Source organism: Falco punctatus (assembly GCF_963210335.1).
Source record: "Falco punctatus genome assembly, chromosome: 15".
Taxonomy (NCBI): domain Eukaryota; kingdom Metazoa; phylum Chordata; class Aves; order Falconiformes; family Falconidae; genus Falco; species Falco punctatus.
In genome coordinates, this window is record NC_137595.1 from 17594352 (window position 1) to 17610876 (window position 16525).

At 36.5% G+C, this 16525-nt stretch overlaps 1 protein-coding gene across 5 annotated transcripts in view; it reads left to right on the forward strand.

The window, feature by feature from the left end:
* The window catches only part of STAG2 (STAG2 cohesin complex component), an 82129-nt gene extending 66847 nt beyond the window's left edge, over positions 1–15282 (forward strand). Inside the window, exons 24-34 of one of the 5 annotated variants that reach the window (XM_080365647.1) lie at positions 2130–2304; positions 2770–2909; positions 4038–4139; positions 6298–6446; positions 6996–7124; positions 7474–7679; positions 8101–8290; positions 8406–8486; positions 9990–10116; positions 10456–10533; positions 11283–13262. In XM_080365647.1, coding sequence (XP_080221773.1) covers positions 2130–2304; positions 2770–2909; positions 4038–4139; positions 6298–6446; positions 6996–7124; positions 7474–7679; positions 8101–8290; positions 8406–8486; positions 9990–10116; positions 10456–10533; positions 11283–11531 — 1626 coding nt within the window. In that variant the 3' untranslated portion in view covers positions 11532–13262. The other 4 variants (XM_080365650.1, XM_080365649.1, XM_080365646.1 and 1 more) reach the window with 4 other exon arrangements.
* The last annotated feature ends 1243 nt before the right edge of the window (positions 15283–16525 follow it).

Below are 16525 nucleotides of genomic sequence, written 5' to 3' on the forward strand. Positions count from 1 at the left end.
TTGGATGTTAAGGCTGAATGCCTTTTTAGTGTGAGTAACATACTGTACTTGTATGCTTGCCCTCCTTTAGGTAGTTTAGGTAGGATTTCAGGATCAATCTAAACCTGATTCTTTCAAGTAATTTTAGGCAGCATAAACTTTTATTCAGAGGGGTTGTTTCTTTGTTTCTTTAAACAGTGACCATGCGCCTGCCTGGTTTGTAAGTTAGATGGGAGAGTTCCATTTCAAACTTCTTGCTTACCACGTGGTCATGGCACACACATCCAGCGGAGCTAATTATGGATTCATAGGTTCAGAGCTGGAAGAGCTAGGGATGGCTATTTACAAGAAAGAAGTTACTTTTTTAGTTCTATCTTTGAATGCTTTTACATTTTTGCATTATTTTTTTTGTGGTCACCCATAGGTACACACACACATTGGTCAATTGTTAACAGTATTGTTTAGAGATATTTGGAGACGGTTCTAGCAAATGCTGGGAAGCCTCAACAACAATGTAGTGCTTGTAGAAAGTGTGAGCAGTTTTCATTTTACTAGTTTCATTCAACCCCCCATATAGTTGTCCTTTGTGGGGAGAGTTTTAGCTGGAACTAAGTTCCTGTATGTTTCAGGCATGAGGTATGTAGGTATTTAGTCCATGCAAGTAGTGCCTGACATTTCAGGCAGGAGACAAAAGTCCTGTCTTTTTTTTTGAAGAAAAATGTAGGCATGAAGGTTCTGAGGGTTTCTTGTTTTTCTTCTGTTTCTAAAAGTGTTGAGACATCATCTTGGGAAATACTTGTCTTGAGTTCTGAGGGTAACTGGCTCAAAGGAAAAGGTTAAACTGTTGGGACTGAGTCTCTTCAGTCTGTGGTCGAATAGTTCTCTAGCCAGGACACTCAGAGGACTTTCAGGTTCCAGTGAAGAACGAAATCTGAGAGCAGGATTAATTCAAAGTAAATGCTTTTAATAATCTTCAGAACGCCAAAATGAAGAAAATAAAATATGTCTTTATGGGAGAAGGGCCAAACTATCTTCTGGGTATGCTTTTCTAATTAAACAAGTAGGAAGCCAAGAGCCTTTTTTCTGCTGAAGGTATTAACCTGATTGAGCTTGAAGTTGAAAATCTGGTTCACTGAGTCGCACAACTGCAGCGTCTGAAACTCTTGCCATCACAAGAATATTCCTGGAACTAAATAGTCATGTTCTGTCAGAGAGCTACCTAGTGTCAAAATCACAAGGTTTAGGCTGGGAAAGCATGAGTAACAAAAATTACTGAAGCTCCGAGTAGGTTTCTTTAAAAGTTACATAACTCAGGCTCAGGTGAACACTCTGGAAACTGGAACTGCCTCAGTCACACAGGGCACAGAGCCGTGGCTCTGCTCTCCTCTCATCTCACGGAAGGGCGCAAGGGCCTGCAGAGTAGCATGTCTGTTTTTCTGACCAGGAAATTAGTAATAATACTTGCTTTGAGGAGTTAAGAGAACAGTTGTGTTCATTAAAATGGAAGTACTTAAGAGATTAGAGTCCAAAGAGATGAGGTGCAGCACTAAGCAGCATGTGGCCTTAGTCTGTTAGTTCGATGAATGTCACTCTAGGTACTGATACATTTGAACTTTATGGGGAGGTGGGGAACAGACATTTAAATCGTATGTCAGACGCACAAGTTAGCCAGCAAAATGAAGAGGTGGTTCCTTTTTTCGGAAGACAGACGTACTTTAGGATTTAAAGGGATTGAGTGACCTCAGCTGTTAGATGTTTTACAAGTGTGATGGAAAGCATTGAAAAGAAAAAAGGAGACTCTGCTGTGGCTGCTGTCCACAAAGTTCTCTAGTGACCTAACGTAGTATCTGTCAGGCAAAATTTGGAAGTTTCAGAATTTGGGAGTTTCAGGTTCCTCATGTTTTAATCTCACAATGTTTTGACATTTAGTTGTCTTCATCTATACATTATTTTTATATGAAGACCCAGTCTTCACATAGCAACCTGCTGTAAGAAGCTATGCTTATTTTGACTTCCAGTTGGCCTGTGTAGTTGTTTAGGACTTAAGTGGCCTGTATACACCACTGGGCTCTTCAAGTATTTTGTTAAGTGGGAATAAGTTATTCTAAACAGCGTTCAAGCAAGTTTTTACTGAGGTTTCTTTCTAACAGGCTTTCACAATTCTGTGTGATGTGTTGATGATCTTCAGTCATCAGATTATGACAGGAGGACGTGACATGTTGGAGCCACTTGTTTACACTCCTGATTCTTCATTGCAATCTGAACTACTCAGTTTTATTTTAGATCATGTCTTCATCGATCAGGATGATGATAATAATAGTGCAGGTTTGTACAAAACTTAACATTTCCTTTGTATTATTTGCCTTCTGATTAATGTATTTGTTTGCCTATGCTTTTTTGTGTTGGCGGTGGGGTGTTGTGGGGTTTTTTGTTTGTTTGTTTATTTCTTTTGTTTTGCTTTTTTTTTTGTGTGTGTGGGGTGTTCCTCACATTGAGGAGTGTGCATGGGCATAGAGGTTGGTTTGTCTTCTAAATGTCAGCAGCTGGTTGAAGCACTTTATGTTTTGGGGACATGTAGGATAATCATGGTGAAGGTTTGGTTTAATAGGCACAAATATATATGTTTCTTTATCAGGAAAAGAGACTTGTCGGTGGGCAATGAAGTGCGCTGCTGTCAGAAATGAGATTTGGTTTTCTGAATCCTGACCATTAGCCCACATCACTTTATATGTATTGCTTAAATATGAAGTATTTAAACCTGACAGCTTTCATGTTCTGAACTCTTTCTAGATGGACAGCAGGACGATGAAGCTAGCAAAATTGAAGCATTGCACAAACGAAGAAATCTACTTGCAGCTTTCTGTAAACTCATTGTATATACTGTGGTGGAAATGAACACAGCTGCAGACATTTTCAAGCAATATATGAAGGTAAATTTGAAGCCTAGGAGTGATACTTCATAAAACTAGAATATAGTAGCTGTGGATTTTTTAATTATTGATTATTATTTTTTTACCTTACAAGATAATTGATACAAAATGTGAAGAACTTAAAAGTCCAAAGTTTGTAGGCCTTTAAAAGTTCTTTTTCCGTCAGAAGGGAATAAAATGACTGAGATTAGCTTCACAGTTCCAGTCTGTAGGTAGTGGGGGAGGGAGGGAGGAAGCCTGATCACTATTTTTATGTGCTTTTCAGTAGCTTTATAATCTTACCCCGATCGATGGTATATTTTTAATTCATCTGTTAGTTTACCAGGCCATTTGAGAATCTTCTCACAAAGACAACAACATGATGTCAAGTCTCATCCAATAATTCCAGCTTAAGCTTTGTAGAATAGAAACGAGAGTTTTGAGAGTTCCACCCACTACTCCATGCTCCCTGCAATGTGATCTTTATATCAGTTTTTGTCTTTCTTAAATATAAAACCCCCTTCTTGGCTCCTGGGATTCACAGTTGCACAGTAATATAAGCTCTCATTTTGTGAACATGATAAAGCTTTGCTCCTTGGTGATTACCTTAAAAAATTTTCTGTCTTGAGTGCCCTACAAATACTTTGAATCTCTAAATAAGTGAGTCTTTATTGAACCTATAAAGAACTGAATAGGCAGCTGTCTGCATTGGAAAAATTACGGCTGTGATGCTGTCCAAAAGTGTCCTTTCAGCTGAGAAAACAGAAAACTCCTCACCAGAGTTACAGGAGTTACTACAAAGATTAAATTCTAATCTTGTACCCTGAAGGGGTGAACATGTGTCATTAACAAATGTGTCATGGCCTTGAAGACAAATAGGTCATTCTGCCTCCTAAAGCAATACTGATGACAAGAGTGAAAAGGAGTGGATATACTCTTTCTTGATTTGAGGGGGTTTTAGCGTTTTGGAGTGGTTTAGGATATCATTTTGATGACGCAATCATGAACATGTTAGGTTTTGTTCCTTTTGAGTGTTCAAAATTTTTTTCAAATGGCAAATCCTAATGTTGTTTTCTGAAGAATTCAGTAGTTGTAATGTTTTCAACTAAAATTGAAAGTTAACCCTTTTTTTTAATTTATTTTTCCTAGTATTACAATGACTATGGTGATATTATTAAAGAAACAATGAGTAAAACAAGACAGATAGACAAAATCCAGTGTGCTAAAACGCTTATTCTTAGTTTGCAGCAGGTAAGAATGATTTATAATGTTTTTGTGCATGAAAATTCCATACTGTAGATCATATCCTGTTGTTTAATAGCTAGTGTGAGGTATTGATGAAGAAATTCTTACAAAAGGTAGGGATAAATAGGTCTAAATTTAAACACATTTTCTGCAAATATTTAAAAAATAGACAGAAGTCTTCCTGTATTTACCAGATCCTGCGCTACAAAAGGTATATTGAGGGGCTGATAAATATGAAATGAATTTTACTCTGTGATACCTTCTGAACTCTAAAACACTAGTTTGAGTCACGTATTGAGAAACATGTTGCGAAACTGCTAGTTTACTTATTTATGAGCAGATAAACAAGGGAAAACGCTTCCTGCCTTGTGGTGGGGTTTTGTGGTGGCGTTTGGGGCGTGGGGGTGATTGCTGGGGTTTGGGGTGTTGTGGTGGGTTTTTTTGTTTTTTTGGTTTGGTTTTGGGGTCTTTTCCCTTTTTCTTTTTAACTTTTCTGAATAGTAATGGGAAGTTTTAGTAATTCAGTATTTCTTAATGTTTGGTAGGGGCTTCACCCATCTTTGAAATTAAAACATGATTTAATGCTCTCTTCAGTAAATGAGCTTGTTTGTGTGGAGACCTGATGAATTCAGTCGAGGTCAGAGTCGGATTCATCTGCTCACATGAACCATCTGCATGAATCTTATTTACAGGATCAGAACAATAAAGCCATACCTCTGCAAACCACTGTAATCCAGCGTAGATCTCTGCTACTGTTGAAAGGAAAAATGTACCCCAAGTTGTCCTCTCTCTCCCCATACCTGTTTTTCTGGACTCAGGTCATACAGCCACATAGTGATACAGATCTAGATACTCATCCTGGTTGAGAAATACTCAGAAAAAGTCCATAATGAAGCCCCTAAGCTGGTTAATCTATATGGATATTGCCGATACAAGGGAGGATGAGGCCTTTCCTTTTGGTAACAGCAAGTAGCTGGTGGACCTGCTGCATAAAATATGCAACTAAATACTCCTACAGTTTTTGCTGACTTTTCACCAGAGTTCAGAAATTTTTGTGGTAAATACTATTCTTATTAGTGTCTTCTGTATTATGAATAACCAGCCCCTTATATTTTAAAGGGCAGGCAGAGGAATGTAGTGAGTACAATTACACATGTAATAGAGAGGCAGTTACATGATTCTTACATGCCAATAAGAATAGCAACATGAAGGGACCCAAGTGTTATAAAACAAACAAACAATAAAACCCCACATGTAAAGTTAAACACGTAACTAGCATTTTTTCCAGGAAATTTTTTTTAGAAGACAAGCTAACCAGAGAAGAAATAATAGACGTGATAGTGGGTAAAGGGAATGACTAAGTTGCAATGAGCTATGCCAACATAAGAGAAAAATGTGCAAATATGGGTCAAAATATTTCTATAAACAAGATGTTAAGGTTCATAGCCCTAGTAAGTCTGGTTTTGGTTTATTTTGTGTTATATGAGAGGGTGAAGGGTGAGTGTGTTAGACAAATTTAGAAAATAATAGAAAAATTGACTGTTGAAAATAATTCAGTCAAGTTCAGTAGGATGAGAAAAGGATTGATCAAAGATTGTGAAGTTCAGAGTGGCTTTGCCAGCTATTGATGAATAGTTAAAAGTGAGTCTCGGTGGCAGAGTTTCTGGTGTCTTTGGCAACTTTCCTGAAGACATGTTTCTGTTTGAGAATTTCTTCATTATACTTGTATTTGAAAAGATATAAAAAGAATGAATTGTAAAGTAGTGGTTTGACAGACTGTAATAGTAAAGATCAGGTGAGAATTTACCCTGTTTATTTCTTTTCTGTTAGTGTATGTATAAGGGAATCCTACTGTAATTCTTAGTATTCTCAACTCTAGAATGCCTCATTTAGGGAAATGTTGAAATTGTCATCCAGCATATTTACAGTTTGATGCGTGCTTGGACAGTGTGCATTTTGAGGATTAACTCTGAAGTGCAGGCTCTTCAAGAGTAGCCTTGACATGGCTTTCCTAAACCTCCATGTTTGTCTGTTGGGGTTGTCGAATTAAGAAAAAAGAACGCTGTAAAACACTTTTTTTGGTGAAACTTAGTTCTGTGTCAATTGGTCCAAAGTTTGCTGTAATCTTTTAATAAATGAAAGTCTCCCTTTTTGTTTCATACAGCTTTTCAATGAAATGATTCAAGAAAATGGTTATAATTTTGACAGATCATCACCGACATTCAGTGGCATAAAGGAACTTGCTCGACGTTTTGCTTTAACGTTTGGACTGGATCAGTTGAAAACAAGAGAAGCTATTGCTATGTTACACAAGTAATTGTGTGCTTTGTATTACTTCCCTTTTTGTAAACACTTCTTGACTAATGTTAAAATATCTTCACAGTCTTTCAAAATTTAATACAAAAAGCATCAGCACTGGACATGATACAGCCCATTTATAAATTAGGAGATGGACTGCAGTTTTCTCTGTGAATTAAACGCAAATGTTAAATAATGTTAATGTTCTTCAGCATCTCTGTATAAGCTCGTAAATGATAGTGCTATTGATGCTCTCATGAAAAAGTATTTTTAGTGTGTCTTACTCATGACAGTAAGAACTGATCCACTTCATTGTTAGTGGTGGTCATGTTGGCCTTATGCAGAGAACTTGAAATGCAAGGTAGAAACATCATGACAAAAAGAGTGTGTCCAGATTCAAATTGGCTCTTCCCCCCCCCCCCCCCCCCCCCCCCCAGAACATGGAAACATTGAGTTACTGCTTTCTTGATATAGAGGAAAGGTGTTCAGTGTTGATAGCTCCCGGTGCTTAAACTTTTTCTTTAGTTTATGCTGTATGTGACTTAATTTTTAAATTTTTTGTAGGGATGGCATAGAATTTGCTTTTAAAGAGCCTAATCCACAAGGTGAGAGCCAGCCACCATTAAATCTGGCGTTTCTTGATATTCTGAGTGAGTTCTCCTCCAAACTTCTCAGACAAGACAAAAGAACAGTGTAAGTATTTTCTCAATATTCCTAATATTTGTAATGATAACCATAAAAGTCACACATCTGAATAAATATGTGTTTATGTGTATTGCATTCACCTAAAGTGGAATCTTTGGCGTATCAAGATCGTTTTGTACTAAGACAGTCAGGTATAATCACAAAGGGTAAACTGTATTGTCCTTGTTGTTCTCATTTTGTGGTGGTTGAACAGAAATGGTATTTTGGCTTTGCTGTTGTCAGGCCTATTTGTTAACTAGATGAGGAGCATTGCGTGTTAATTTCAGTACTTACCTTCCCATGTTAACATCTTGTTACAGATAGTTTGCATCTTTGTAATTATTTTTTCTATTTAAAGGTATGTTTACTTGGAGAAGTTTATGACCTTTCAGATGTCTCTACGAAGAGAAGATGTGTGGCTGCCTCTCATGTCCTACAGAAACTCGTTATTAGCTGGTGGGGATGATGATACTATGTCAGTGATTAGTGGAATTAGTAGTCGAGGATCTACAGTAAGAAATAAAAAGACAAAGCCAGCAACGGGGAAGCGGAAAGTACCTGAAGGTAGAACTTTTCTCATCTTAAAATATATTAGAGTAGACATTTGTGTAAAACTATACATGCTGATCCTTGTTCATTGGCTTGAGTGAATTTGTATGCTTAAATGTATTTTTTTAAAACAGGATTACTTCTCTGCATGTATATGTCTTAGTGGGAAAACTGTAAGAGTCTGAACAAACATAACAATGATTCGCAAAAGAAAATAAAGGCACTGTGCTGCTTCAAGTCACAGAATATAAGAGCGTTTACAATACTCTAGCCATTGGTTATAAATCCAGGCCATTTGGGGCACATGTAAGACTTTGGGGCAAAAAGTAAAGAAATTGATTCTCGGTAGGCAGAAAGTACATATGTTTACGTCACGTTAAAGCATTCAGTTTTAGACTAATGAAAAAATTTACTGACGTCCTGTGTTTCCTTCCAGCTGAAGAAAGCAGCAGTAGTGACAGTATGTGGCTGAACAGGGAGCAGACAATGCACACGCCAGTCATGATGCAGACGCCTCAGCTCACTTCCACAATAATGAGGGAGCCCAAGAGATTGCGACCTGAGGAAAGTTATATGGGTGTCTATCCTATGCAGCCTGAACACCACCAAGCTCCCCTCGATTACAAGTACGTAGATGAGTAGGTCTGCTTTGTGTTAGTGTTCATACACAAAACCAGTTCATGTTTAAAATAGAATAATGGTCTTTTTAAGCACGCAAGTAACGTGGATGTTGGCTCAAAGGCAACAGGAAGAAGCCGCGCGACAACAGGAGAGGGCAGCGATGAACTACGTCAAGCTGAGAACCAACTTGCAACATGCTATGTGAGTGAGAGTGAAACCTTCCTTCAGTGGTTTGGGGAGGAGAGGGTTTAGTAAGTGCTTTTAAGTTGGATACATGTCCTAGTTCCCAAGGAATGTTTTTCTGTGTCTTTACAATTTTAAGTTGCCCTAGAAAAGCAGTTGTAAAAGTGCATGTGATGCGTTGAGCAGAATAGATAAGTTTGATTTCTTGCTTGCTTTTCAACTTAGATTCCAGAAAAACTAAACAGCAGTGAGCTCTGTGATAAAGGGAACCAGTTGTTGAACTGAATGCTGTCTGTGGCGTCTGAAACATCATCTTTATATATTCCTAACTGCAGTCATTTTTAGAAATAGAACATTAAAAATTAGTTTTTAAAGTGTTCAGTGTATGAAGCAGAAAGTTTCTGCTGTTTAATTCTACTATTCCTTTTTCCTTCGACTTCTGAGTTGTAAGTTTAGTGTTCAGCTGCTTTGTTTTGAAGAAAAAGCATTCCTTTTAAAGACACTGCTCTGTTCAACATTTCTGTGATTGATACAGATTTTGTCTGACCTAAACTGACACTCAAGTTGAGAGGAATCTTGTAGTATCAGCTTTTGTAGAACTTCCCAACCCAAACACACAAAAACCTTGTGAAGTACTCCTTAGAGTGAACAAAGATGAAGACAGTTTAATGTTTCTTAAATGGATGTTGTCCTTCAGAGGTCATACATTCTTATTGTAACGTCACTTACTATAGCATGGATTTGACATTCAGGCTAATGAAATAAGGTTCCACAGCTAGTTTAGCTGAGGAGAGGAAGACTAGTTTTAGAAGTTCGCTGCTTTAATGAAGACTGTGAGGTTCTGCAGAAGAAAAGTACAAGCTGTGAACTAAACCCATGAACATATATGTGGAAGAGCTTTACACCTTTCCCCTACTTGTTTTTAATTACATATGTAACATAGTTTCAGTGGTCTGGGTTTTTTTTTCAATATAGTGACACCAATTAGTATAATTAGAATGACTCCTTTTCTGATAAGGTCTGGTGTTGCACGTACATGTTGCAAGAAGGGAGGATGAAGGACTATGTGGGAATGTCTGAAAATTAATTTATGTATCCAATTTATCGCAAAGATGTTCTTTCTTGCCTTCTCAAAAGGCAGGAACGGTTTTTCTTTAGGTGGCAAAATTTAGGTTCTTTCTCACTTGAGCATAAATACTTGCATGTAAATCTCTCAATTGGATGTGGGTTTGATCTGCTTATCAGTTCCCACCGCCTCTCAGAATACCCATCTAGAGATGTACCACAAAGTTACATAAAGTTGATCTTTGTTAGTTGTTCTCCCTCACTCTCTTAGTGTCTTCTAGCTGGTTAAATACCAACTATAATAGTAGTTATGCATTTATTTAATTACTTGATCTGTTTTGTGTAAAGGAATTGCCATTTGTTGGCAGTTCCTTACCAAACATTAGCTTTAAAAATATTCAGATGGGGCTTCACTTGATTTAATGCTAAACTATACGCTTTTTCTTTTCATTTCAGTCGACGTGGCACAAGTCTAATGGAAGATGATGAAGAGCCAATTGTTGAAGATGTAATGATGTCATCAGAAGGGCGGATTGAAGATCTCAATGAAGGCATGGATTTTGACACCATGGACATAGACCTAGTAAGAAATTTACTTGTCTTCTCGGTGGATTTTGGATTCATATTTCTGCTTTTAAAGTAGGATATTTAAATCAAATTTTACTTCTGGTGAAACAGAAAAATCTTGTTGATCTCCATATTCTGAAACGGCTGTGCCACTGTCTGTATACAAGTGCCATCTGTTCAAACCGCCATACAGAAAACAAGAATGTTTCCTGTAGTAATAATAATGTGAGAGATGAACATTTATCCCCTGTAAATTCTTACCCCGTGAAAGTTCAGCTTCAGTTATTATAGTCTAAAGCCTCTTGGTTTTTTTCTGAAGTTACAGTTAATGTCTTTGTTTGCTTGCTTTCTAAAGCCACCATCAAAGAACAGGAGAGAAAGAACGGAACTAAAACCAGATTTCTTTGACCCCGCTTCAATCATGGATGAATCGGTAGGTTAACTTACATAAGAGGAAAATAATGTAAAATCAGTCTGAAGGTTACAGTACTCTCTTCAAATTTTAAATGGAAGGAGTGCAATCTTTAGGTTGTCTTCATTAGCTTATTTTGGCAGACTGGTACAGTCAGTGAAATATTTTACGCTGTAATTCAGCTTCATAAACTCTAAGGTAGTCAATGTTCTTTGGAAGTTTATAGGATTTTTGTTCTTAATACTTTATATGTGGCTATGTAAAAATCAAAAGCCTTTGAATCTGAGAAGAAAACACATCTGGTATGGAAAAGACCCTTGCAGAGGTTGGTAGCAAAGAGCTTTAAAAAAATAGAAATAAAACCTGTGCATACACAATATTAAAGGCAAGTTTCCTGTTGTGATGAGCTTAGTTGAATGACTGATGTCATTACCAATTGTCAGCATTGGATGGTTTGCGGGTTGTTTTTTTTTGTTTGAGTTTTGTTTTTTTTTTTCTTTTTTAATTGGCATATTTACTTTTGTACTAAGTAAGATAATGGAGAAAATAGAGATAATACAGATACTTGTTTATAGAGATGAGAGGTATTTTTTCTTTCCATATAAAGTTTTAGGTCCAAAACATCCGAAGTCTGTAGTTTCTGCTTGCAGTTGCCCTTTTTTCCGACTTGATAAATCTGCAGTCTCTATTCTCTTTAAAAAATCTGCATGAGGGATTCCTTCTGTCTTGAACCACTTGTAATGTATGCAGCCATTTTTGACCTTGTGTAGCTGGTACAAAATTACACTGGAAATAACAAGCTGCAGCAAGCCAGCAGAGGACAGTACAACAAGGCTTCCTGGGAATCTTGGACAGCTTGGTGGAATTTGGAAGACGGTTATGTATTTTTTTACAGTATTGTTGCAGCGTGTGAACCTGCTCTTGTTATGGGGAAAAGAAGACTTAAATACTGTTTTAAATGCAAATCCATATATTTTGTACCAGTAGGCCTTTGCTTTAGTAATAATGAATCAGATTAGGTTGTACATCTAGCTGTTGTGTGTTCTGTTCTTGAAGTAACACCAAGAAAGTTTATCACCTGTTTTCTGACGTTTGTTTTGAAAGAGTTCTTCCCCTCCCCTTCTTGATTTTTAATCGATTTGATCTGTGAAACACCAGCCACTTTTTATTCTGGCAATGCTGAAAATGTGGTCTTCTGCAGGTGCGTTTCATGGATTTCAGAAAACCTTTGGCTTTTCAGTTTCAAAAATCAATTCAGAATAGTTTCAATAGGTTCACCGTTAGCGAGGTGTCTTTCCTGGTGCTTGATTTCTCATCCATCCCGCCCCGTCAGCCCGGGCTTTGCCGGGCGCTGCTCATTGCAGTGTGGGCGCCTCCCCACATGATGGCAGCCGGTGACAGCGGCATTGCCATCCCTGCCGGCCCTGCCATCCCGGCCGGCCCTGCCATCCCTGCCTGTGCCCCTGCTCGGAGAGCGGTGGTGCCCTGCAGGACATTGGTACGGGCAGGGGGCACCACCTAGCAAACCTTTCCCCCAGGCAGGACGCAGCAGGGGGGGTGGTCCTGGAAGCAGGACTGCAGAAAACAGCTGCATCCCAGCTGCTCTATAGCATAAACCCCACCGTGATTACTTTAACTAAACGGGGGAAAGCTCTGCCCATAGTTTAGGAGGCAACACGAATCCGTATGACATCGGAGCTCAACTTACCAGTCAGTATTTTAAATGTAAAAAAACAATTTCATAAATGCAAAAAAAAAAAAAATCTTCTCTGAATAAAGTTAATTTGCTTTATTCATATAATTTATTTCAGAAGTCCATTACTCTCTTGGAGTTGTTGCACTTGTTTTTAATAGATCTAGACGTAATAAAGCTGTTTAATTTATTCAGATGCACATGGCTTATGGTCAAAATTTTAGTCTGTCTCCTCGTTTTTTGATGTGTCCACTTACTGCTGGCACCAGAGGCAGTTCTGTCTTCGTGTGCTATGTTGTATGATGCATCTAAAGTGAATTTAATGCGAAGAACAGTAAAAACTGGTTTGTAAACAGATAAATGTGAACAGCAGTGTTAAGGTTCAGGAAAATTAAGTCTCTCGTGGCTCTCTCTGATTTTATAAAGTCCTATAAAAGCTAGGACAGTCACAAGATCTGGATCTTCTGAGATGGTTTGTCTGGCGTATCAGTGGTGATCCCTACTACTTCCATTGGCGTAGAAAACTATATGGCTTGCTTCCACGTGGGAAGTGGAAACTGACTCTTCGTTTCAGGAAAGCTTTTTCTTCACTTAATCACACAGTCTCCTGAAGGACAGCATTTTGATTTTACCTGATTATTGCTTGATTTTTTTCACTGTCTTCCTGACAGACTTGATACATTTAATAGGAAATACTAAGTTTATGTGCTGGCTAGCCACTCTGAGGCAACCTGTTGTTTTTATGAACAGACACAGCAGCAGCCAGCGTCTATAGAGTGTTTTGTCCCAGGCTAAGTTACTGGAAGCTACAACTGTAGAATGCCATTGTCAAAAGAAGTATAAGTTAGTCAACTAACTAAAAATTATTTTTCAATTATTACCTAAAATAATTGAAGCACAGGCTTTTATCACATCCCTACTGGATCTAGCTAACTTCAAGTGTGGGAAAAATCTTTTCTAACGAATGAGGTGCCCTTTTCATATTATTACATAAATCAGAAGTGTTTATTATTACATAAATCTGGTTTGGAAGAAAAATAAACTTATAATGCCTTAACATATCTTGAAGTGTCTTAATCTTAAATCATATACTAATTGCTTTGTTTTTGTTAACTGTGTAGTAGACTACAAATTGACACCATTTCTAACTTTTTTTTTAGGTTCTTGGGGTGTCAATGTTTTAATACCAGAGCAGCAAATAAATCAGTGGTGAAGTCATTTTCTAAGTGGAAGAGGAAGTTTTTCAATACAAAATTGTGGTAGATACAGTGAAATTCTGAACAGATTTTTCTCTAAGGAGAATGACATGCTTTCAAGATCAAGTGCATTGAAGGGGCAGTTTTGTTTGCCTGAAAAAAAAAGAAATGTAAAGGACAAGTAAACAATTTGAGGATAAGCTACACCTTTTTTTTTGTTGGGGAAAAAAAAATATCAATATTTTATTTATGTGCTATCAGTTTATTTCCGGAACATAAGAAGTATTCCCTCTAAGTTTTAACCTAACAGTCTGAGAGGAGGTGTTTGGTACAGATGTGAGCCCCTCTCTATACATTTGCTGGCTATACTAAATAATCGTGAGCTCTGCTGGATTGCTGTTTACATCCGTGAACTGAAATAATAGATGGATTGGTTTTCTTACAGTGATAGAACCAGAAGAGTGTCAGTATTTTAAATTAAATGCAAACTTCAGCAACGGAAGGTTTGTATTAATCATGGAAAAAATACGTAAAGCAGAATTTTAACAACTTTTTAATCTAAACCACACTTTTAGTCCAAAAGCTTCATGCTAGCCTTCTCAGAAAGGTCCATAAACTATGAACCATCAGAAGGTAACAGATCTCAGTCATGCTTGCCCATTACCAACCCTGAAAGTTTGCTTGTCCTTTAAGAAAAATGTAATGTTGTGAAATTCCTTCCAGTAGTGCCACTGTATTTTGTCTCCAAATAAAAGAAGCTTATTGTAGTATGTTTGCAGAAAAATTCTAAACAAAAATTATACAGCTTATTAGAGTGTGGGAATAGGGATCTAAATTTTAAATAAAATTATATATATATATAAATTGGTGCTGATTTTATAATTGCGCAGTTTGTTTAGTTTTTTCTTACTTTTAAATTCCAACTTAAAATTATGAGGTTTCAGAAATATATTGAAAGTTTAACAATGTTTAAAAATAGAAGAGCATGAGAATTCATGCTTTAAAAATGATTTTTAAATTTGTATTTTATATTGTTTTATCTATCTGTCTTTGCAAGCAGTCTTCAGGTTAAAGATACTTCTAACAGGTTACAGTACATTTCCTCTGTATGTAAATTAGATTGGATAATAGAAATTCATAAACAACCCATAATATTCTTTGAAAGCTAAGCTTTAAACTTCATTTTGTGTCCATTCACAAATAAATTAAATTTGGTCTAAAACAGAAAGTGGATCTATGCCATTTTGACATTGACTCATTTTGCAAGGCTTAGGCAGCTAGACATCATTTTAAAGGAAATATTAACTTATATTACATATGTATATTTTTTGTCAGTTGTCTCTCAGTTCTTGAGGTATATTATTTTAATCATTCCATGCCTTAATATGCTTGCAATACAAGAATCTCCCCAAATGGGTGAATACAAAAAGGCTTCCTGTTTTTAGACTCGGAAATTAAACATTCGGCTGTGGTAGCCAAAAACCATAGATTATCTAAAGGATCATGATAAAATATAATTATTTTACTAAGTCATGGGGTAACAACAAACTCAAAACTAGATCTGCCTAACTCATTTTACATAAATAAATACTCTCATGTCTAAAAGTACTGCCTATATTGTTTTTCACACCACTGCATTTAATAGAACTGCTGAGAGGACTGTATATATGATTTTAAACTTAAGTTGATTTTTCTTACTCTTGAAGGAGTGTTTCTTTGTGAAAGCAGTTCTTACAGCTTTGTTTTCAACCAGCTAAAAATGTTTTATATATTTACCTTAACCTGTTGTCCTCCACATTCTATTGTCCTAATTGTACTGTTTTCTGATTTGTATTTATGTCTTGAGACAGTAACTTTTTGAATAAAAATAAACCTACAGTATGTTGTATGTTTGATCTTTTTAAATCGGGGTTAGGGGAGGACAGTGAAGAAGGGGGTATGAGTAATGCAAATGTTATGTTTATAGAAATCAAAATCTTTTTCCATGTCTTTTAAGTGTTTGTCTCAGAGTTGGGATAATGTATGAAAAACTGCACTGTTTTATATTTGTAATAAATTGTACAAGTTTTTAAAATGTGAATAAAGCACTAATTGGGTAATAATTTAAAGTAGAAAACTTAATGCAATCATGATTGTTTTACATATGCTTTAATTTGAGATAAACTTGTTAAAGAATTAGTGTAAATACAGAGTGAGCTTTTCAAGAGGTTAGTACCTGCAAATAAAATTTTTAAAATTTGTATAGAACTTTTACATGCCAAGAAATCAATGGTTAATTATTTTTGTGTTACGTTTTTTAAAGGTGTATCAATAGCCTTTCTGTTGGTTTCATTTTCCTATTAACTTTTAACTGACATTATTCAGAATGCTTTTGATTCAGACGTTGGAGGTACTGTATATAGTCCATTTGAAATACCACTGAAAGTGTATGCTACTTCCCATTTCTTACCTTATCATGCACCTGATAAACATTCTAAGCTTAATTGGCAAGACAGCAAGGAAATGAGGGGAAAAACCCTCTCTTCCCCTCCCACTCCCCTCTCCTCAACTACTGAGCAGCTCTGGCTGTGGCTTGAAAACTCTTTTCTGTTACAAGGCTTTGTAAAGGAGTCATTTTAAAATTGTCGCGATAATACTTCTGATCCTTGCTAATGTAACTTTGGATGGGTTGTTTATTATTATTATTATTATCATAATTATTATTACTACTACTACTACAACAAATGTTCATTCCTGTCTCTAAATCCTGCTGTAAGTTCAATAGTATCTTGTGGAAAATGGTTTTAGTAGGTTCTAAGTTTATAACACAAGAAAAATACCTTCACTATACAATGTAAAGTCTGTTCTAGTTATACCGTTTTGGTACAAAAGCCTGTAAATGAAAGAAATTTGAGTTTTGAAGAGATACGTGATAAAAATGTAGAAAACAACAAGCAATTCTGAGAAAGTAAAGCCTGTCCTCTAGGTTACCAAAGAGGCCACAGAGAAGATACTGACACAGAATGAAATTCAAAGGAATAGTCTTCACATATTCTGTAAAAAGTATTTCTTGATATTAAACAACCAAAGACAATATGTAAGTTAGTGATTGCTGTTTGTTTGTTTGTTTGTTTCCCTTTGGACG